At 41.4% G+C, this 24,300-nt stretch overlaps 1 protein-coding gene across 1 annotated transcript; it reads right to left on the reverse strand.

Moving 5' to 3' along the window:
- Window positions 1–55: 55 nt before the first annotated feature.
- On the reverse strand, window positions 56–22,016 carry LOC149473604 (kelch-like protein 23). Its single transcript, XM_089675616.1, has 3 exons — window positions 20,873–22,016; window positions 13,194–13,605; window positions 56–4,404 (listed from the first exon to the last, which is right to left on the reverse strand). The coding sequence occupies exons 1-3, from the start codon at window positions 21,756–21,758 to the stop codon at window positions 4,086–4,088; spliced, it is 1,617 nt and encodes a 538-aa protein (XP_089531742.1). The 5' UTR covers window positions 21,759–22,016; the 3' UTR covers window positions 56–4,085.
- Window positions 22,017–24,300: the final 2,284 nt, after the last annotated feature.

A 24,300-nucleotide genomic window follows, 5' to 3' on the forward strand; every position in this document is an offset into this window, starting at 1 on the left:
ACGTATTTGCCCATGGTGGTTCAAGCCAGACGATTGGTCAATGTAGTTGACAAAGTCAAAATCAGTGCTGGTTTTATTCGCACAAATAGATACATATTACAACTACATGACAGTTTACATACGGTAGACTTTGTCAGGCCAGTTTACTATACCAAAAAAAAAATAAGGCCAAACTTTAGTATGTAGCATACTTCTTTGTCACAGGTTAAAGCACCTACCTAACTTTTCATGCGCCAGTGTTCCCCATCTAAGATTTGTCTTGGATGCTAAGGAGGTCTTTGGTGTGTCACTAACTGATCCATACAGTGTGCTCCTGAAGCATGGCTATTGCTTTTGAAAAGTACTACAACTCCATGTAAACTGTAAGGGTGACTCATTAGGCCTTTTATATTTGGAATTCAGATGAATTTGTAATGCTTCAGTCAAGTTTTACTTTTGTAAACCAATTTCTCTTTCTATGCTTACAAAGTGGAACTAAATACAAAAACAAACTTTTACATTACTTCTGAGTTTAACTTCCTTGTATTATATGTTAGATATGGGAATCTAATAGTAGATATTCCATCCTAATGTTAATGCAACATGTTACTGAATTAATACAAGGAGCCTGTGTTGAAGAGGGTCTCCAAATGGTACAGTAAGATGTAAGCTTTTCCAAAGGTTAAAGTAATACTAAAGGTTCTGATTAAAAAAAAAACCAAACAAGTCATGCTTACCTGCTCTGTGCAGTGGTTTTGCACAGAGCAGCCCCGATCCTTCTGTTCTCGGGTCCAACCTCTGATGCTCTTGGCTCCTCCCCCCTGTTGATTGCCCTAAGAGCAAGCAATCAGATTCTAATCTTGTCTTGCGTGTCTGCTCTGCTCCTGTACCTTCCTCTATTTAACCCCTTGACGCTAATCACATGCAAATATGCTGCCTCTCGGCATCTGGGCCTTGACGCCGAGCGGCCGCATATTTGCGTGCAATTAGAAAGTACATATGTGCTGAGAGCGCGCTCCCTGCGCACTCCCAGCACATATGTCCGTGACTCCCGGAAAGGTCCCGATCTACCCTTTCGATTGCAACCTTTTCTGATCATGTGACCGCCGTGACAGCGAATCGCGGCGGTCACATAACCCTAAAACCCCACCCTGCCTCCCGGCTTCTGAAACTCTAAAAGGGCCAGGAGACGCCGGTGCGAAGAGGTTCAGATCACTTTTTTTCTGCAGCCTTTTCTTACGTTTAATGATTTTTTATTTTTTTATTTTTTATACCACCTTGATTTTTCTCCATTTTTCCTCTTTCTCTCCCCATCAAATCTGCCATTTAAACTTCCATCCCATGTTTTAGTGCAGATAGAAACCGATTGGGGCTTATTATCTTCAAAGCTGTCCATTTTACCACTCACTTAATAAACTTTTGATCTGAAGATCTCTTGCTACAATTTATTCATGGGTATCCTCTGCAGTGCTAAAAAATTTGTGATAAAATAGATGAAAATTAAGTCCTTTGTTATAATAAGAAGCACAATAAATTGCGTGCAACTACAAAAGTCAATAAACAGAAAAAGGTTCTCAGGCACACCCCTTTTGATAACGTGCGTTCGCACGAAACACGTCAAGGAGGAGCAATACGCCGTGATGTCACGCCGCAGGAACCTCACAAAGGTCCAGTGGCCATCTTAGAAAGTGGCTGGTCAGTGTTATGCTTTGCAGCTCTGCTATTTTATTGATTTTCTCCATGTGGATGACAAATATGTTTTTACCAGAATAAATATTTAATTACTACAGTATGGGCACCCTCTTTCTTGGCTCTGCATTGAGCTATATAACTTTCAGGATCCTATCCGGAGAATGGCTGCAGGGCAGCCCCAGGTCCAGAGGAGGCAGTCCATGCTGCACACTTGGTCCATCTTAAAGGGGGCTTCTGGCAGATGTTACAACCATCATATAATTCTACTAATTGTGCATTTATTATGCGCATCTGGTGAGTGCAAATTTTTTACCATTTCCCCTGCACGATCTTAATGGAGTATTATCACATGAAATTCTTCTGATATCACTTGGGCAACGGGATCTTCACGCAGCACCATTTTCTGACCGGTGTCAGATTTTCACCATTATATGAACTTTTTTCTGTTTATTGACCTTTGTAGTTGCATGCAATTTATTGTGCTTCTTATCATAACGAAGGACTTCATTTTTTGTATTTATTTATTTACTTCATCACGTTTATCACTAATTTTTTAGCACTGCACTTATTGATTTTTTATGTTATTTAAGGTCTTTGGGTTCCTTTACAGTGCATGTGCTGCTGACTCCATTGGAATCTTGAATGCTCTTTATTTTCTTCATCATATAAATCATTCCAACTAGGCAGAACAAAAAACTTAAAACTATTTAAGGATAGATGTTATATTCTGCCTAGTTGGAGTGCTGGAAAATGTTTGAAATGTTCACTGCTACAGTTTTTCCACAACATAACTAGATGGTAAAAAAGGTGGAAATCACAGCACTGGAATGCATGTGTATCAACATCAGGTCTTTGTCACAGCATGTGCACTGTATAAACAACATTGGATTCACACATCTAATATTATATTTCAATACATTACATATTCAGATATTAAGAGAGGATTTGATATTTGTCTCTGGCCAAGGATTACCAAATCTGTTGCAGCAGAGGGAAATACTGAGAAAAAACTTTGGGGCACTTAAGGAGCAGCTGAAACTAATTTACCTATAGTTTGCATCTGCTTCTACTGCAAAAATGGGGTTTCATTCTTTTTATACATACAGGGGCTAAACAAACATAAATTGTGCATTGAAATCATACACTTCTTTCTTTTGTCACTACATTGGTGACTAGTCTATAATGTTTGTGTAATACGTCTCTCCTGTGTACCTTTACATAAGAACAGTCACTAACTTTCACCATTGGTGCTGTGTATTGAGTGTGATATGGTTACAGCTCAGCAGGTAGAAATTTCTGCTGCAAAGCTTGAAGCCCATAAATGCCCAGCTGGACCTACTGCTATATTTCACAATGCATCCTGTCTTAAATAAACACCTTAGTATTATTTTTATGATTCAAAGGGAAACTAGAACAATTTTTATTTACATTTGTGTTTTAGGCTATAAGTTTTATTTACCTTACAAATACAGTAAGGCTAGGTTCACACTTGTGCGGGTGGTTGCCACTGTGGGACCAAACGTCTTCCCGCAGCAGCAACCACCCACACAGAAAAACGCGGTGCGGCTCAGGAGATGCAGTTTCCTTGCACTGGGAACTGCACAGCACAATGCTGTTTCCCTGTGGCTACATTTTCTGAAAAGCTGCAAGGACCTTTTCCTTGTGATTTCAGTGGATATAGCAGCCCATTCAAAACAATGGGCTGCTGTGCATGAGCAATGTAGCTGCATGTACACCGCATATATGTGATCCAGGGCTAAGCATTTAACATATCTTACAACTAGGACATAGAATTTGCAGAGCACTATGGGTTTTCTAACAGAACAGAAGCTGTTTGCCTTTATGTTGCTTATTTCTAATTGAACCTTTGCAGGGATCTGTCTGTACACAGTAGGCGGGAGATGAATCACTGTTCTTACTCATTCAGTCATGCATAAATTAAGGCTTAAGCCATTCATATCTTAAATATGAAGCTATTCTTTAAACAAAAAGAAACACAGTACTTACAATAAAATATGCATTAACCCTAGGAAAATTTCCAATTTACCTGACTAGAAACAAAAAAAAAAAAAAGAAAAGTACTGGTATTTAATTTTTTTTAGTTTCAACTATAATAAAGAAAGGAACTGTATGTAAAGCCAGTATATTTCCTGATAAAAACAGAGAGTCTTTGATTTATTACATCTATTTTTGTACACATACATATTAGGAGTGAGATGGGTGATGGATTGTACTGAGTGTGATATCTCAAAAGCCCAGTACATCTATCAATTGTTACTCTGTATATAACATTATTACAATGTATTTTAAACATTTAAAATTATTGTTATTAGAAAAAACATTTCATAGTTATATATTCCAGCAACAGGCCAGGTTTCAAAACAATATTTAGCTATCTATTGGACTGTTGATCTTCAAGGCCAAACATCATAGCGTCTCATGGTCACACAGCCCCTGATAGGAAGAGGGCAGGGAAGATTGGTATCGACCACCTGACAGAAGTCCAAATAAGGGTCAAACAAGACAAAGTTGGGAATATCACTAGTTATACTTGCTCTTCTTTGTCCCAGGAAATACATTCTTCCATTGGCGGAGCAGCATCCCATGTAGAACTTGCGGTCAAGACACTCTTCCTCAATAACTGACCACTTCTCAGTACGAAGGTCAAACCTCAGAGCCTTGCCCCCAATGGTATATAGGACTCCATTAAGCACCGTAGCACAGAGATCATACCTAAAATATTGTCATGTTTAGTTAGGTTGCAACTCCAAGCAATAATCAAAATCGTTTAGTGAATTAAATATACTAAAGTTAAAAAGTTATCCTTAATGCACGCTAAACATAATGTTCCTATTGTTAAAAAGGTATGGTTGTAGTCAGTTACTATCTAATGCACAATCTCATTCTTGAAAACTTTCTCAACTCAATTTCCTTGAGTGTGATGCCTCCTGTAGACTACTGAGGGCTGTACCAGAGGTATAAATAATTTATTTCTGTATAATCAGGATGTACAAGATTAGACAGTAATGTAAAGATTTGGGAAAACCTGGACCGCAGATTTGTAGGCTTGGGATTAGGTGTTTCTGCCAATTGGTGAATTTTATGCAGCAGAGAGGCCAGGGCGGGCTGAACAAAAGAAAAGAATAGGTTGCAGTAATAACAATGCAATTTTAGTACAGCAATCTCCCCGCTAAGCTATTGTTTTCTGACAGGGAGATCGCCCTCCGCCAGAACACTCCGGTCAGAGCTCTCAGCCATTGCTAATCGGCTGATGGTTTTCCAGCAATCCTGTTCAACAGAAGCTGGCCGTGAGATCGGCTTCTGTTAAAGAAGGACCAGTGCACATGGGCAAAATTTCGACCGGAATCTACTGGACCTGCTGAATTCAGCCAATATTCAACCCATGTGTATGGTGCTTTATACAGTATAAGCCAACATACAGTGGATATAAAAAGTCTACACACCCCTGTTAAAATGTCAGGTTTCTGTGATGTAAAAAAATGAGACAAAGATAAATAATTTCAGAACTTTTTTCACTTTTAATGTAACCTATAAACTGTACAATTCAGTTGAACAACAAACTGAAATCTTTTAGGTGGAGGAAAGTAAAAATAAAAAAAACAAAATACATTTTAACAGGGGTGTGTAGACTTTTTATATCCACTGTAAGACAAAAAAAAGTATTGACAAAGTGATACCTTTTAGTTGCCAAATAAAATATTTAAAAATACAAGACAGAAATGAAACGAGCGCTGGACAAAGTACAGAAAGCGACACGCATGAAAGGCAAACACCAAAAGCCTCCAAAATATAAATATGAACAGAACATGCAGCGCTATTGGAAATCAGTAATACATGTAAAAATAATACATAATAAAAAGAGTGATAAGGCGACCACTGCTAAGTGATGGCCCATCTAAACATTCACAAATTGGAATGGCATAAATATCTCCAACGAGAGTGTTCTTGTGGTACACAGTTCACAATTTCAAAATGAAGTGGTGAAAAAATTGGTGACTTCCGTGACCATATTCCTCCCACCGACACCCTGTGACGCACACCGCACGGCCCCTGTGGACAGCCGGCGGCCATTGCCTTTTTGGATGATTCTTGGAATTCCCTGTATACAGCTGTTTACCATATTATGTGAGTAGCACACTTATTGTCTTGTTCTTTTACTCCTGTGGCTAATTAAAGTACTACACTATTGGATCTTCTTGTTGCTCTGGCTCGTTTTTTGCGAGCCCCCCCTCTTTTAAGGCTTGTTTGGGGACCATCTGGTGGCCACACTGGGAACGGTTAATCTCCCCCTGCTGGTGAGACAAGTGCACACCCGCTGACATCTGGAGATCCTGTGGTTAGGATACTTTGCCCAGCTGATGCTAGCCTGATGACCCTCCCAGGGATCCAGCTTTAGTAGACGGATGACCAGGAGTTGGTTAATACTCAAATGCGCATTATCATTGTGCTTTCTGGTTAGTGCAATCTACACTCATTTCGGTGGGAGGAATATGGTCACGGAAGTCACCAATTTTTTCAGCACTTCATTTTGAAATTGTGCACTGTGTACCACAAGAACACTCTCGTTGGAGATATTTATGCCATTCCAATTTGTGAACGTTTAGATGGGCCATCACTTAGCGGTGGTCGCCTTATCACTCTTTTTATTATGTATTATTTTTACATGTATTACTGATTTCCAATACCGCTGCATGTTCTGTTCATATTTAAAAATACAAGCTTTTTGAACATTAGGTTCTTTCTTCTGGCATAGTGACAGATAAAATGTCCTTTACACTTGCCACATCCAGTAAGTTTGAGTCTACTTCTTTAATATAGATAGTGTCAAATAATTCCAGACAGTATCAAAGGAAGAATTAATCTCATTTCATAAAAAACTTTTAACCGTACCATAAGTGTATCTTGACTATTCAGCTTCACACATTATTTTCCTAGATACCATGATTTACATTCAAAATAGAGCAATGCAGCCAGGCCACCCATCTTACCTCATATGTACCCACTTTCACCCAAAAAAATTAAATTATCTATTGTGTACAACAAAGATTCAAGCTATATCCATATAAGTTTAACCCCCAAGAACAAACAAATTTATTTTATCAATGTTGCCATCCACAAACAGTCAATGATGCCACATCACAGACAAAAACTGAAAAACTCATAACATAAAACAACAGAATCCCATTTGTGATTCTGAAATGAAAATTGTGTCATCATCTGCCTGTCGCTCAACCTCGACCAATCAGAGGAAGCCTTGTAATCAATAATAAAAATGCAAGGCTTCTCCTGAATGGTGGAGAGGTATTCAGCCCAACTCAATTTAGATCTGGCAACAGGTGGGAAATCACCCATACTGTGTCCAGAACACAGCACTGCATGTTACTATATATATATATATATATATATATATATATATTACAACACACAGTGGCCGCAAAGTCATGTAATGGAAATAGCTTGTTTAGGCCAGCTTGACCCAAACAGACAATTTAAAGCAAAACTAAACCTGGAATTCGGCTAGTTTTAATCTGTTAATAAGGTTGAAGAAGGAACCTGGTGTCCGGTAAGTTCACATTGAGCCACTTAATCATTTTTGCTGCACATATGACAAATTATGTAACAAATGTCATAATAAGCTAGGAATGATTTTCATGATGGCAGATCTCATCCAAACACAAGCTTTGTTCCATTATATCTAGCCTTCCAGTATTTCAGTGTACTGAATGCAGGACCATGGGGAAGTATCCTATGAATGCAAATACAATGTAGAGCCTAGGGTTTTCCAATATTTTACCCTGAAGCACTGCATGGTGTACCTCCTGCTTGTTTGATATTTGACACTGTGTTTGTCATCATTGCTACTTTCATATGTAGTTATCTACCCTATAGGTAATTTAAAAGGACACATGAACATGAGCGTATTGTGTATAGCAGGATCTTGCTAGCTATACGCATGTGTGCTTGTGTTTTCATGTGTGCATCAAACATGGGCCATATATATATATATATATATATACATATACAAACACAGTGCATTCTTAAAGTATTCAGATCCCCTTAATTTTTTTTCAATTTTGTTATGTTGCAGCCTGATACTACAGTTGTTGAAATTCTTTTTTTCTCATTATACTACACTCTATACCCCATAATAGCAAAGCGAGAACAGAATTTTAGAAATGTTTGTTAATTTATTAAAAGTCAAAACTGAAAATCACATATACTTAAATATTCAGACCCTTTACTCAGTACTTTGTTGAAGCCCCTTTGGCAGTAATTACAGCCTTGTGTCGTTTTGGGTATGACATGACAAGTTTTGAATGGGGACCGTTGGTGGACAGCCATTTTCTGTTCTCTACAGAGATTTCAATAGGGTTCAAGTCACGGCTCTGGCTAGGCCCCCTCTAGGACATTCAAATAGTTGTCCATAAGCCAGTTCTGTGTTCTCTTGACTGTGTGCTTAGAATCATTGTCATGTGGAAAGGTGAACCTTTGGCCCAGTTTGAGGTCCTGAGTACTGTGGAACAGGTTTTCATGAGGATATCTCTGTACCTTGCTCCATTCAGCTTTCCCTAAACCTGACCGGTCTACCAATCTCTGCTGTTGAAAAACACCCCAACAGCATTATGCTGCCACTGCTGGGATGGTATTGGGCAGGTGATGAGCAGTGCTTGGTTTCCTCCAGCCATTACATTTAGAATTGAGGCTAAACAGTTCAATCCTGGTTTCATCAGACCAGAGAATCTTGTTCCTTACAGCCCCAAGCAGGCTTTCATGTGTTTTGCACTGAGGAAAGTCTTCCATCTAGCCACTCTGCCATACAGCCCAGATTGGTTGAAAGCCGCAGCGATGGTTGTCCTTTTGGGAACTTTGTCCCATCCCCACACTAAATGTCTGGAGCTCAGTCAGAGTGACTATTGGGTTCTTGGCCACCTTTCCTAATAAGGCCCTTGCTCAGTTTGGCCAGGCAAACAGCTCTTGGAAGAGTCCTGAATGTGCCAAATGTCTTCCATTTGAGAATTATGGAGGCCACTGTGCTCTTGGTAACACAATAAAGTCTTGGTAAGTTTTTGTAGCCTTCCCCAGATCTGTACCTTGCAATAATCCTGTTTCTGAACTTTGCAGGCAGTTCCTTTGACCTCGTGGCTTTTGCTCAGAAATAGTATGCATTGTCAGCTGTGAGGCCTTTTATAGAAAAGAGTGTGCCTTTCCAAATAATGCCCAATCAATTTAATTTACCACAGGTGGACTCCAATCAAGGTGTAGAAACATCTCAGCAGCGATCAAGAGAAACCAGAGGCACCTGAGCTAAATTTCAAATGTTGTTTCAATGGGTCTGAAAACTTATGCCAATGTGCCAATTTCAGTTATTCCTTTTTCATACATTTGCAAACTTTTCTAAAATTCTGTTTTCACTTTGACATTATGGGGTACTGAGTGTAGATTCATGAGAAAAAAAATGAATTTAAACAACTGTAGTATCAGGCTGCAACACAACAAAATTGAAAAAAGTGAAGGGGGTCTGAATATTTTATGAAAGTTGATCCAGGGAATATCTGATTGCCTCTCGGGGGATCAGGAAGGAATGTTTTTCCCTGCAGGAGAAAATTGGATCTTTCTTTGCTGGGTTTTTTTTGCCTTCCTTTGGATCAACTGTGGGTATAGGAGTATAATGGTTTTTTTTTCTAATAGTTGAACTGGATGGACTTTTGTCTTTTTTCAGCCAGACTAACTATGTAACTATGAATACAATATATATATATACAGTTGCAAGAAAAAGTATGTGAACCTCTTTGGGATTACGTGGAGTTTTGCATGAATTGGGCATAAAATGTGCTCTGAACGTCATCTAAGTCACAACAATAGAAGAACACAGTCTGCTAAACATAATACTACACAAACATTAGATGTTGCCATGGTTTAATTGCACATAACATGTAAACATTCACAGTGCAGGGAGGAAAAACTATGTGAGGCCCTAGCTTAATGACTTCTCCCAGAGCTAATTGGAGCCAGGAGTGAGACAACCTTGACTCCAATCAGTGTGATGATATTGGATGTGTTGCTGACAGCTGTCCTGCCCTTAATAAACACACACCTGTTTTGGGTTTACTGCTTTCAAGAAGCACTGTCTGATGTGAACCATGCCTCGCAGAAAAGAGCTCTCAGAAGACCTACGATCAAGAATTGTTGACTTGCATGAAGCTGGAAAGGGTTACAAAAGTATCTCCAAAAGCCTTGATGTTCATGTGTCCACGGTAAGACAGACTGTCTACAAATGGAGAAAGTTTAGCACTGTTGCTACTCTCCCTAGGCGTGGTCGTCCTGTAAAAATGACTGCAAGAGCACAGCACAGAATGCTGCATGAGGTAAAGAAGAATCCCAGAGTGTCAGCTAAAGACCTACAGAAATCTCTGGCACATGCTAACATTTTTGTTGACACATCTACAATAAGGAAAACATTAAACAAGAATGGAGTACATGGGAGGACACCACGGAGGAAGCCATTGCTGTCCAAAAAGAATATTGCAGCACGTTTGAAGTTTGCAAAAGAGCACCTGGATGTTCCACAGCACTACTGGCAAAATATACTGTGGACAGATGAAACCAAGATTGAGTTGTTTGGGAAGAACACACAACACTATGTGTGAAGAAAAAAAGGCACAGCACACCAACATCAAAACCTCATCCCCACTGTAAAACATGGCGGAGGGAGCATCATGGTTTGGGGCTGCTTTGCTGCCTCAGGGCCTGGACGGATTGTTGTCATTGATGGGAAAATGAATTCCAGAGTTTATCAAGACATTTTGTAGGAAAATGTACGACCATCTGTCCGCCAACTGAAGCTCCGCAAAGGATGGGTGATGCAACAGGACAATTACCCAATGCATACAAGTAATTCAACAAAACAATGGCTGCAACAGCACAGAATACGCCTTCTGGAGTGGCCCAGTCAGAGTCCTGACCTCAACCCGATTGAAATGCTGTGGCATGACCTTAAGAGAGCGATTCACACCAGACATCCCAAGAATATTGCTACACTGAAACAGTTTTGTGAAGAGGAGTGGTCCAAAATGACTCCAGATCGTTGTGCAGGTCTGATCTGTAACTACAGGAAACGTTTGGTTGAGGTTATTGCTGCCAAAGGAGGGTCAACCAGTTATTAAGTCCAAAGGTTCACATACTTTTTCCTCCCTGCACTGTGAATGTTTACATGTTATGTGCAATGAAACCATGGCAACATCTAATGTTTGTGTAGTATTATGTTCAGCAGACTGTGTTCTTCTATTGTTGTGACTTAGATGACGTTCAGAGCACATTTTATGCCCAATTCATGCAAAACTCCACGTAATCCCAAGGGGTTCACATACTTTTTCTTGCAACTGTATATATATATATATATATATATATATATATATATATATCTCAAGATATATCAACAATGGGTAACCAGCATTGCCTCTGCCACTGATTACACACTGGTTGTGTTTAACTGTTTCCCCTAAATGAGTGATCAATGTAGTGGTGGTGCATGCCCAGGATGACTTTTGACTCTGAATCTTGAGGATAAAGTTCATTCTGCCGCTGTGCAGCCGCTTCATAAATGACACATTCAACAATAGTTAGCATACTTAATGACAGTGCACCGCTATCTGCACGTTAAAATGTACATTTCAGCGCCGAGCAGCAGCAATGGGCTATTGGGTCTACATATTCTGTTTACTTTCACTGAAACATTTACATGTATACTCCATAAAATATGGTCCAGATGAAAGACATGAACACAGATTTTTTGAGTTTTGGTTTAGGCACCTAAACTCTGTGGACTAAATGGAGCAGTATATATGGAGCATAGCTTACAATGCAGCTGCAATGAAATCGGTATACAATACAGATCTGTATGCAGCAAATTGGAAGCCTATGTGCATAAGCCCTTACCCAGCTAAATGCTGCAAAGCAAAATGGAGCAGTGTGTATGGGGCCATAGCATATAGTACTGCTGCTTTCATATCTGTATAAATTATGGATTTGTACTTAGCAAATTGTTTGCCCATGGGCATTAACCCTAAAGGAGGAGATAGTTATCCAGTTTCTTTGTTAAGATAAATTGATTTGTTCCAGTTGAAGCAGAACTCCAGGCAAACAGCTAAATACACAGTTTACAAGTATATGTACAGGATTTATAATTCTATGCGGCCAATATTGTGAGTCACATATCTCTGTCAAACTGCATAACCAAGGAGCGGACATAATTATTTCCTTTATCACCACTTTGCCTCTGGTCTGTTCAATGAATGAATCAGTATTTGATGGTATGAGAATGTGCTGCGATTTACCCATACCATGGATGCAGTGAACTGTACCTGCGGCTTTGCTGCGCTTAGCCGTAGACTTCTATTATATCCTGAGGGTTTGTGGTCCTCAATGCAAGAGTTTTGGTGCGCTTTCAGAAAGTGCACCACTCCTGCAGGATATAATAGAAGTCTATGGCTAAAGGCAGCTAACCCAGGAAAGTTGCTGATGCACTGCACTGCACACGCAGTGCAGGTAAACTGCAGCACATCTGTGTGAAGCAGCGTCATAGGGGGCTCAGAACAGTTAGGGTTCATTTACATTTGCAGTTTGGTGGTGGTAAAACCCCATCGTTAAGGTGTGTTTTTACCACCCCTGTCTCAACCACACCCCCTTTAGCTGCAGTGACCACTGGTGTACACATGTCTTAGCCGCAGAAGGAGTTATACGCCCTGTCATGGTTGGTGGGTGTAGCACCCGCCAAGTGTGACCCAATCAAGTGAATGAAGTCGCTCTGCAAGAGCCCTGCAACCTTGTGCAGTACAGCAAACAAGGGGTTAAAGCAGACAGCATTATGTTGCTTTCTCACCACCCGCTTCAACCCCTTGGAACCCGCAGAAGCATGCCCTATTTACTTGAATGGGGCACAACTGGCAGGCAGTAGCACCCACCAAAAGCAACAAGGGGTTTCATTCCTGCTGTGGTATGTGTACACCTTTGGCTGCTGCATCAGCAGCTAAATGGAGTAGGGATTGGGGCAGTAAAAACACAACTCAACCTCAAGGTTTTACAACTCTCCCAATTGTACATGTGAACAAGGCCTGTGGGTGCTGCTGCCAAATGCAACTAATGGCTCATTCACAAGTGCAGCCGGCACTGCTGCTCCTCTGAAAAGTAATCCCAGTGTGTTTGACAGGTGGTGAGGAGGCGATATATATATTTAAGCCCATGGTTGCTGTACAGTGCACACAATTGTGACGCAGTAGTAGAGCAATTAGAGGTTTAAATCCGGTGTGAGGAGGCGACACTGCGCCCGGTGATCTTTGACTTCTCCCATGTTGTTCAGGTAGATCTCCACCTCTTTAAGGTCGCTAACCCATGATGTAACCCTTCCCAGGTCTAAAACTATAAATAAGGTTCAGAATGTATAAAAAGCAGATAGCAGGTGTATTAAAACTGGTAAGAGACATTAGTTTGTTTCATCAGCATACCTTGGCATAGGAGAGTATGTAATTATATCCCACACACCAGTCTCTGTGTTTAGCCTCTGCACTCCGCTGTACACATCACCATTCTCATCACGGCCACAGATTACATACAGCTTATCATCCACACTGGCAGCTGCAGCTCTTTCAACAGGTCTGATAAGAGGGCTATGAGCTTCCCAAGTCATTTCTGCCAGGTCCAGCTTCTCGACATCTGCAGTAACACCCTCATCTGTGCTTCCTCCTATAACATAAAGGTAGTGTCCAACCCCTACAGCACTATGGCAGTTCCTGGACATCTTCATAGGTGGTCCTTCTTTCCAGCAGTTGTTGGAAGAGTCATATATGAGAACCCAGTCTATGCTATACCATACAAAATCTCCACGAAAGTATCCACCAGTCACTGTTAGTAAATTACCTGAAATGATAAACAGGTAATTAAAAAAAAATAAAGTGATGCTAATCACACACTGCTTATTTTACATTTCTGTATACGGATGATGGCACTGGAATTATTTTATTTTAAAAAATCTTAGTACCGTTTTTGCTAATGAATATACAGCTGTCACATGACCCAGCTCTTACTCAGCTTGTCTGCAGGTAAACAGTGGCAGGAGGAGCTTCTAGTCCTCTGCTGGTGGTCACATGTTCAAAATAAAAAAAGCTGCGTTTGGGATACAGTGTAAAAATAAATAATTAATACTGATAAACGTTTTTCAATTGTAATACAAATATATATTTGAAATACAATCTTTATTATTTTTTTGGCAATAACACAATGTGGGTGGATTTCTGACAGTCACAGACTGTGTCACGCCCCTCTAGCTTGTGCCTTAGAATAATAGGGGGTGAAGCCTCCATCAGTCAATATGCAATATCCCTCTCCCCATTGAATTTACCTAGAAGGCATGGAGGAGGAGGGAGTGAGCTATAATTTACCACCAGGGGCGGTACTGCCCGAGGGCCCGGGGTGAGTAGGGCACCAATGAAATGCCTCTGGTACCTTTTATAGGCTTTTTTGGGTGTATTTTGAGTGTGGGCAGGGACACAGGGGCCCCATGATCCCCTATTGTCCAGGGGCCCCATGAGTTGTCAGTCCACACCTGTTTACCACTGTATATAAACCCTGATGTGTGACTCTATAGTCACATGGAATGCTCAGATGTGATCAGGGAGTGAATGTTCAGGGTAGAAATACTCTGAAAACTGAGCATGTGCACTAGCTGCCAGCACTGTTCTGCAAAACTGAAGTGGGGATATGGACAGAAGGGGGAGACAAAAAAACAGCAGGATCAATCAGGTTATTTGCAAAAAACAGAAAATGAATACCATAGTAACTGAGTAAGTATGAACAGCATATAATACATCATTAATTGATAGTTTTCATGTTGTGGGTTTAGTGATACTTTAAGTATTGAAAAACGTTTATTCATATTTTTTAACAATTCGGTTTTACAGAATATTTACTATATGACACAGCAAAGATCTCAGCATCCTGCATTGTGAAAGGAAATGGCTTTTTATTAATGTCTGTATCCTCACTAAAATGTTTTCCCCTCACTTTCTGTCCATGTGACACCAAGGCCATGAACCCAATTTTCTTCTGCATTTTTTAGAAATCAAATCTTATAGATCTGTGAGGGAACATGGAACAGCCATTTTATATATCAAACATTTAGTTTTCATTAAGAGGATATATATTGAATGTATATTTTGTTGTTAGAAGTCTTACTGTGTAACAGCTGTATTTCTTGTGTTAGAATGCTATCTACACCTCCAGCTGCTATCTAAAGGAGCTATGGGAAGTAACATATTTGTGTGAATGTCCATTTACATTTCAAAGAACTCCACCAGAAACCAGAATAAAACTTCAAAGAATGATTTAGATAGCTAGGTTCCCACCCATCTTAGAACATATAAATTGTATTAGCTTTCCAAGACAGTTAGAGCATTACTTTGAATCCAACACTGTATTGTTCTGCTCTCCCTGCATGGACGTCTACCTACATGTTTGTATAATAAACACATCTACTTTTCAATCTGGCTTCAGCAGTCAAAATGTTACTGAAACCCATGAGTTTTGGGTTTCCCCGTCATCATGTACAGCAATGTTCCACTAGGAACATATAACAGTGTCACAGGCTCCTTAGGGATTTTACAAAGAAAGGTATTGTGAATGCACTCCAGAGGGGAGAAAGTTTAGTTTATAATTAATTCACTTGATGTCATTAGAACTAACTCTACCCCCCAGTGAGCATTCATATCTAGACAGGGGACCTAACCTTGCCTTAATCTATTCAAAATTGTCTGCATAAAGTTCCACCTTAAAATCCACACTGAGCAAGAGATACATCATCTGTTTAGAATTACCAGTATTACAGGGCAAAAGTGGACAAATTATTTCCTTGCTTCCTATCAAAAGCTTACCTAAGGAATGAAAATGCTGTGAATTATTTCTAGATTTTAAAGGTCAACAGGGGAGATTTTATCAGCTGAGAATTTTGGGTATACGGCGCATGCCCTAAAAAATGAATGCTGAGAAGTGTCATTGAGAAATAGGATGTAACAAGATTATTTATGCTTACTCTGTCTCGTTCATGTCCAGATCAATAGATTAATCTGCATATAATGTCATTTAAAACAGTACTACAAATTAAAAAAAACTTTTTTTTAAACAATGTGTATTTAAAACATAATAAAGTTATAGTTAAGTGTAATCAGTGATTGTTTTTAATTATTGATGAATGTCATGGTGTGCCGTCACCCTCCCCCCTCCTCCCCCCTTGCCGCGTCCTCATCCTATATAGTCTCAGAAGCCAGGCTGTGCAGGATGGGGGGAGGGGACCCCCCGCCAGGAGACCCCAGCGGCAGGCCTCCAAGGCGTCTCCACACACCCCGGCGGGCACAGCGCGGACACGAGACAAAGGCCGCGCGGCCCGAGTTGAGGGGGCGTGACTCATTGCCCCGGCATCCGGGGAGCTTTAAAAGGCTGGCGTGAGAGCAGGCCAGCCTCTTCCTCCCGCTGCTGTCCCTGGGGCCACTGCTGTAGTGGGAGGTCCGGGTGGGGACCGGGCCTCCGCAGGCATCCCCGCTGCGTGCTCTGCATGAGCCCCCTCACCCAAGGTCAGACTCCACGGCCATGACTCCCGCTGCTGTCCCTTGCCGCTGGGCAGTCACGGAGGGAGCCCAGCTGAGGAGGGACCCTCATGGCCAGGCTCTGGTGAGGACACCCCAAGCGTAGGGGGGAGATGGCCTGCCCTACCTGAGACCCCCAAGCTAAGGGGAGGCTGCCTGCCAGCCACCTGACACCCCCAAGCGGAGGGGGATCGCCTGCCTGTTGCCTGAAACCCCAGTTCAGGGGTAGATTGCCCGCCTGTTGCCCGAGACCCCAGTCCAGGGGTAGGTTGCCCGCCTGTTGCCCGAGACCCCAGTCCAGGGGTAGATTGCCTGCCTGTTGCCCGAGACCCCAGTTTGCTCTGCAGTCACGGAGGGAGCCCAGCTGAGGCGGGACCCTCGTGACCAGCCTCTGCCTGGGACCCCCCAAGCCTAGGGGAGAGATCACCTGCCTGTTGCCCGAGACCCCAGTTCAGGGATAGGTTGCCTGCCTATTGCCCGAGACCCCAGTCCAGGGGTAGATTGCCTGCCTGTTGCCCGAGACCCCAGTCCAGGGGTAGGTTGCCTGCCTGTTGCCCGAGACCCCAGTCCAGAGGTAGATCGCCCGCCTGTTACCTGAGACCCCAGGGGTAGAGGGGTAGATTGCTGGCCTGTTGTCTGAGATCCCAGTCCACTGTGCAGTCACGGAGAGAGCCCAGCTGAGGCGGGACCCTCGTGATCATGCTCTGCCTGGGACCCCCCAAGCCTAGGGGGGGAGATCGCCTGTCTGTTGCCCGAGACCCCAGTTCAGGGGTAGATTGCCTGCCTGTTGCCTGAGACCCCAATGAGGGGGTAGATCGCCTGCCTGTTGCCCGAGACCCCAGTCCAGGGGTGGATTGCCTGCCTGTCGCCGGAGACCCCAGCCTAGGGGGGAGATGGTTCGCCTGCTGCCGAAGACCCCAGTCCAAAGGAGAGAGACCACACAAGCCAGGATGCCTGAGACCCCTCGCCTGTCTCGGACCTCCAACAGGTATCTGTGTCTTACTTTCTTATCCCTGGGGGACCAGACACCCTGTTGGATCCGTGGGCACATGATTTCCGCTGTTTTACCTGAACTGCTTCTGGGACGATCCCGTTTTACCCGAACTGTTCCTGTGATGACCCCTGCCCCCTTGTGGGATTACAATCTACCACAGAGACTCTTCCTCTGCCCTTCATGCTGGACTACAAGTATTTTAGCCCCCTCCAAGCTGTCACCCCCCTATTGGCGAGACCAGGAACCGTCCCTAGTGTGCGCACAGATCACCCTTCCTGCCATTTCCCCATTGAGTGACTGTCATTTTGTTGTCTCTGTAAAGCTTTGTGTGTTCCCCATCTTCTTTGTGTTTTCTGTCCTGCCTACGCTTCCATCACAATGAACTTTTTTTTTTTCTTTTGCTCATAAATTTTTTAGTGTTGTTTAAGAAAAATGAACAAAATTAAACAAAAATGTTTTGTTTGCAAATAAATTTGCAATCCTTTGTACCAGAATTGTAATTTTTTTTTAATAGGTGTAAACCGGAATTGTAATTTAGTGTCATTTCAAATGTGATAAATTATTTTTAGTTTTGTTATGCCTAAAGACTGCATAAAACATAAAAATATTTTTGCACAAAAAAAATAAATAAGAACATATGCTGTATGTATTCGTAGACCCATATCAGAATTGCAAAAATTGTTCTTGTTCATAAAGAATATGCAGGTTCGAGAGTTGTCATTGGGTAAATAAACAATAAATAAAAATAATAATACAGCAATGCAGCTTCTGCCACAATACTCATTTTTTTGCCATGTGTGGTCCCACACAGGCGCTATGCTTTTACACTAAATAGAAAAAAGAGAGGGATCGGTGCAGCGCTTGAATTTATGAGAGCATAAAGTGAGTACTCGATGTAAATGCCCTAAGCATATAGCAAAGGCAGCGAAAAAGAGAAAGCAATAAAAAAATATATAAAATGCAATCCGCTGTTCAGTTAGTAAAGCACACAATAGTCCAGATTCCCATGTCAATTGCTGTAAGGGGTGTGTTGTAGTTCAGAGGCAAAGGTCCTTAAAATAAATAAATAGATTGCGCACTCACCAGAAGTGCGTATAAAATACGCATGTAGAGAGATATATAAATCTTCAAAACCTCTCGGTCAATAGGGTTCTGGTCAGGTCACACTCTACTCCATCCTCCGTCTCACCGTGATCAGCAATTACCAGGGTTCAGTATGGGCGACAGGATTCCCCTTGGTCCAACCAGGCACTGTGGAAGGTGGTGCTCTCAAAGAGAGCCCAATAAGGGACGCCACATAGTGTAATGTTGTATGAACAAATTTATTCTCAAGGTAGAGTAAAATAAAGGATGCTACTGACCATAAATAAGTTGGCCACATGTAGTGGCTAGATGTCCATGTGCTGTAGCCCCCTGACGTGTTTCGTGCGATGCGCGTTCTCAAAGGGTCCAGGGCATCGCACGAAACACGTCAGGGGGGCTACAGCACATGGACATCTAGCCACTACATGTGGCCAACTTATTTATGGTCAGTAGCATCCTTTATTTTACTCTACCTTGAGAATAAATTTGTTCATACAACATTACACTATGTGGCGTCCCTTATTGGGCTCTCTTTGAGAGCACCACCTTCCACAGTGCCTGGTTGGACCAAGGGGAATCCTGTCGCCCATACTGAACCCCGGTAATTGCTGATCACGGTGAGACGGAGGATGGAGTAGAGTGTGACCTGACCAGAACCCTATTGACAGAGAGGTTTTGAAGATTTATATATCTCTCTACATGCGTATTTTATACGCACTTCTGGTGAGTGCGCAACCTATTTATTTATTTTAAGGACCTTTGCCTCTGAACTACAACACACCCCTTATAGCAATTGATATGGGAATCTGGACTATTGTGTGCTTTACTAACTGAACAGCGGATTGCATTTTATATATTTTTTTATTGCTTTCTCTTTTTCGCTGCCTTTGCTATATGCTTAGGGCATTTACATCGAGTACTCACTTTATGCTCTCATAAATTCAAGCGCTGCACCGATCCCTCTCTTTTTTCTATTTTGTTTACTGAAAGGTTGGTTGGTTACCTTTTACTGGTGTTCTAGCGACTTATATAGACACATTTCTGTAGCGCTCGCTTTTCCATTTTTTCACCTTATGTTTTACACTGTACATAGGTTTTATTTGTAAGCAAATCTACTGCATTAGGTGACGTTCATATGCAGATCCTTTCTAACATTCTAACCACTATATAATGGCAGATAGATCTAACACATGTGGCAATGAATGGAAGGGGCAGACTAAAATTACCAAAGATATAGAATCAGTGAATGGAGGGGTAAACTAAAATTACCAATGAAACAGGATCTATGAATGAAGGGGGTCAGACTAAAATTACCATTGAAACAGGATCTATGAATGGAGGGGGTAGACTAATATTACCAATGAAACAGGATCAATGAATGGAGGGGGTAGACTAATATTACCAATGAAACAGGATCAATGAATGGAGGGGGTAGACTAATATTACCAATGAAACAGGATCAATAAATGGAGGGGGTAGACTAATATTACCAATGAAAAAGGATCAAGGAATGGAGGTGGTAGACTAAAATTGCCAATGAAACAGGATCTATGAATGGAGTAGGTAGACTAATATTACCAATGAAACAGGATCTATGAATGGAGGGGGTGGATGTTTCTGTCATCTTCCCATACTCTATTCATAGATTATGTTTCATTTATAGAAGCTGTAGTATGGGTGCTATGAATGGGCAGCTGGAAGGAAAGGGACTGCATAGTAGGGCACTCTTGATGAGAGCCTGTGACAGTGCCCACGATTCCTCCCCCTCTTAACCCCCTCTGCAATGGAAGATTACATCAGCAGGGGTAGGGCATCGATGGAGGAGGATCATCAGATATCAGCACAATGGACACATCCTACTGATTGTAAGTTATGTCCCTTGTGCTGATATTTATGGTTTTTTTATTTTGTCTGCACTTAGGCTTTAAATATGTTTTAAATGAAACAAGAGTAATTATCTGAAACCATTTTGATTTTAGTCTCCTATTATCCTGTGTATAGAAGCACTCAAACTGGGAGAGAGTGGAGCAGCACTAGGAGCCAATCAGACTCTACTGTAGAGCACAAGTGCCGAGAGTGAACAGGCAGAGGCTGCAGAGCAGAGTGAAGAGATGGACGGGTTTATCAGTGGTTTCCTACTGCTGCTTTCATTGTTCCATTGGCAATTGGGGTCAAGGACCCATCTGTGCTTTCTGATAAGAGTGTCTGGATCACAAAGTTGGTTGAACAAAGTTACAAATCATTGTCCAGGTAAATTCCTACTTCAAATACATAAGTGAACTGCACGTTATGTTTGTATTCTAGCAGTGTATTTAGTTGCTGGACTGCATATCAGCTTTAGAACTGGCAAAAATGAAACAAAAACTATATAAAAGTATTCATATAAATGTACATACCACATAGGCTTTACCATCATATTTTTTATAACATCATAGAAATATTGATCAAATTTAGGTTGTAAGAGAGGTGTTACCTACTGTGGCGACTGCATACTGTGTGAGATTTCTGCGCTGTAAGGGTGAGCAGGGTTTCCACGTGGCGGTCTTTGGCAGGTAGACATACAGTTCTTGCTGTTCTTTTTCATGTTTGCCACCGAGCACATATAAGGTCTCAAAGGTTCTGCTTGTAGACATAATCTCATTCATGATACTCCATGCCTTGGGAGGTTTAGTGTCCAATATATGTAAAAGTGTTGCATAGACATCACGTTCTTTTGATCTCTGACTGCGCTTTACAAGAACATCAAGAAAGGTGAGACTAAGAAAAGCAGGTCTAACCAGACTGATTAATTCTTCAAAATCCTTCTCTCTTACAGATTCTGCCATGACCCACTTCATCACAGCATCGAAAACAAGGTCTTCATTAGGGACATACAGTTCATCAGTTTGCAGCAAATCTTCGAGGGTATTCTTGTCCAGTTGAATAAATTCATCTTCAGAATCCTGCATAAGCTCCGACAGATGAGTGACTGCAACATGGAAAGCTGAATCAAAAAGCTCAGTACAGCCATATTGCTGAGAGTAGGCCATCATACCCAAACAGTTAGTCACTTTTAATTCTTGTACTAGGTATCCAATGCAAAGCTGCTTGGCTTGTCTTAGATCTAAGAAATCAGCTGTTTCCAGGAGATCTGTAACATTTCCTTGGTTCAGCTCAATGTTACCAGTTTTTACAAAATCCAGAAGAACCTGAAAACAGGCCTCACTTATACCATAAAGGTGGATTTGGCGCAGAGAGCTTTCTTTGAATCCACCATAAAACATTGTTTGAAAATAGCTACTTTCTGCTGCCAGGGCAGATTTGTCCACTTGAAAGCATTTCTTTTCTACCTCAAGGATTATTTCATCCACCTGCTCCATTTTAGAAGGATCTCACATGCATCATTTACAAACTAGCATCACATAATCTCTAGTAATCCATGGAACTTTAGAATTGTAAATGTCCTTAATTAACATGGATACGTATTTGAATAGCCTGTGTGTATGCTTAAAACATAAATGCATGTGACTGAAGATCTCTTTAACTATACAGAAATAATTAAAATAACACAAGATGGCATTTAAATGCAAAAGGAATATGAAGTTTAGACTGTATATATTGTCTAAAGTCCATATGGCACTCACTGCTTAACCTGACAGCAATACATCCAGCAAGGCGAGGTTCTGTACTGCATGGCCTGTTCTTTAAGAAGGAAGGTAGATTCTGTATCCGAACTGCAGACACGGTGTGTTGGCTGTCATACTTTGAATGTTGACTGCTCAGCTGTTCCAGGAATAGCTTGCTGTTTTTTTTTAAACACTGCGTATGTTCTTCATTTAGCAAAGGCATTCACCCATTAAATTATGGGAGAGTCCACTTCAGCACAGCACTTAAAAAATGATAAAATTTTAAAGAAATATGAGAGGAATGACAGTAACATACTCTAAATAAACAGTGGAACATGGTAAACGTCTCTGCTTTTCTGTATCAAAACATTGGAACACCAAGACTAGCAGCATTAAATTTCTCAAGTGTTAAGGAAGGGCGTACTCTTTGTATTTTTCATATTTGTGACCAGCTAAATAATTTCTACTCTAAACCCGTTTTGATATCATGTCAGTACAAATTTTTAATTTTACAGATATGTTTTTTGCTTGTAAAGCAGAAAGTCAAATTCGTACAATCTCTTTCCAAAGATACTTTATTGTGTGATTCGGGTCATTTACAAAAGTCCTCCATGTTTTCATATAGAATGTCAGGGTGCAATACTACTCACACCTAGAAAGAAGTACTCAAACAAAACTATTGGGTTTTGGTCAAATTTATATCTTTTATTTTTTTAAATGTACTGTATAAAATGCTAATTACTGTGAATGTTTTAAATCAATGGGGTTGATTTACAGAGCTGCGCAATGAAGCAGCAATTATGAAGCTCTAGGTGCTTGACGCAAATTGAACCAAGCAGTTAGGTGTAGGAGTGCCAGATCCATGATGGCAGTTGAGAACGGGCCTGTGGCTTCCAAAGATTTGCCAGCTAGGTAGCGGTGATGTGCTTTTCGAAACGTTTTATTCAGATTGGTTGCTTTTGAATCAGAACTTTGTTAGTTATTTAATTTCCAAGGTGATATACACGATATTGGCAAACGTATTGGGACGCCTGCCTTTACACGCACATGAACTTTAATGGCATCCCAGTCTTAGTCCGTAGGGTTCAATATTGAGTTGGCCCACCCTTTGCAGCTATAATAGTTTCAACTCCTCTGGGAAGGTTTAGGAGTGTGTCTATGGGAATGTTTGATCATTCTTCCAGAAGTGCATTTGTCAGGCACTGATGTCAGACAAGAAGGCCTGGCTCACAGTCTCCGCTCTAATTCATCCCAAAGGTGTTCTATTGGGCTGAGGTCAGGACTCTGTACATGCCAGTCAAGCTCCTCCACCCCAAACATCCATGTCTTTTTGGACCTGCTTTGTGCACTGGTGCACAGTCATGCAGGAACAGGAAGGGGCCTTCCCCAAACTGTTCTTACAAAGTTGGGAGCATGAAATTGTCCAACATATTTTGGTATGCTGACGCCTTAAGAGTTCCTTTCACTGGAACCAAGGGGCCAAGCCCAACCCCTGAAAAACAACCCCACACCATAATCCCCCCTCCACCAAATGTTACACTTGACACAATGCAATCAGGCAAGTACCGTTCTCCTGGCAACTGCCAAACCCAGACACATTCACAGGATTGCCAGACAGAGAAGAGTTATTCGTCACTCTAGAGAACACATCTACACTGCTCTAGAGTCCAGTGGCGGCATGGTTTACACCACTGCATCCGATGCTTTGCAGTGCACTTGCTGATGTAAGGCTTGGATGCTGTTGCTTGCCCATGGAAACCCATTCCATGTAGCTCTCTATGCATTGTTGCTGTGTTAGTCTGAACACCACCCGAAGTTTGGAGGTCTTTAGCTATTGTTGGTGACATTTATGCACTGTGCGCTTCAGCATGCACTGACCTTGCCCTGTCATTTTACGTGGCAGAGCCACAAGTTGCTGTTGTACCTAGTTGCTTTCACTTTGTTATAATACCACTAACAGTTGACTGTGGAATATTTAGTAGCAAGGAAATTTCATAGATGGACTTATTGCACAGGTGGCAACCTATCTCAATACCACACTTGAATTCACTGAGCTCCTGAGAGTGACCCATTCTTTCACAAATGTTTGTAGAATCAGTCTGCATGCCTAGGTGCTTGATTTTATAGACATGTGGCCATGGAGGTGATTGGAACACCTGAATCCAATGATTTGGAGGGATGTCCTAATACTTTTGGCAATATAGTGTATATTTTTTAATTACAAAGTACAGGACTTTTCAGCCTAAAAACATGATAGACTGACCTTAACCCAAAGACCAAAAGCAAGATAGAATAG

The sequence above is a fragment of the Staurois parvus genome, unplaced genomic scaffold (genome assembly GCF_062004578.1).
Source record: "Staurois parvus isolate SC_StPar_1 unplaced genomic scaffold, SC_StPar_1.0 ptg000013l, whole genome shotgun sequence".
NCBI classification, from domain to species: domain Eukaryota; kingdom Metazoa; phylum Chordata; class Amphibia; order Anura; family Ranidae; genus Staurois; species Staurois parvus.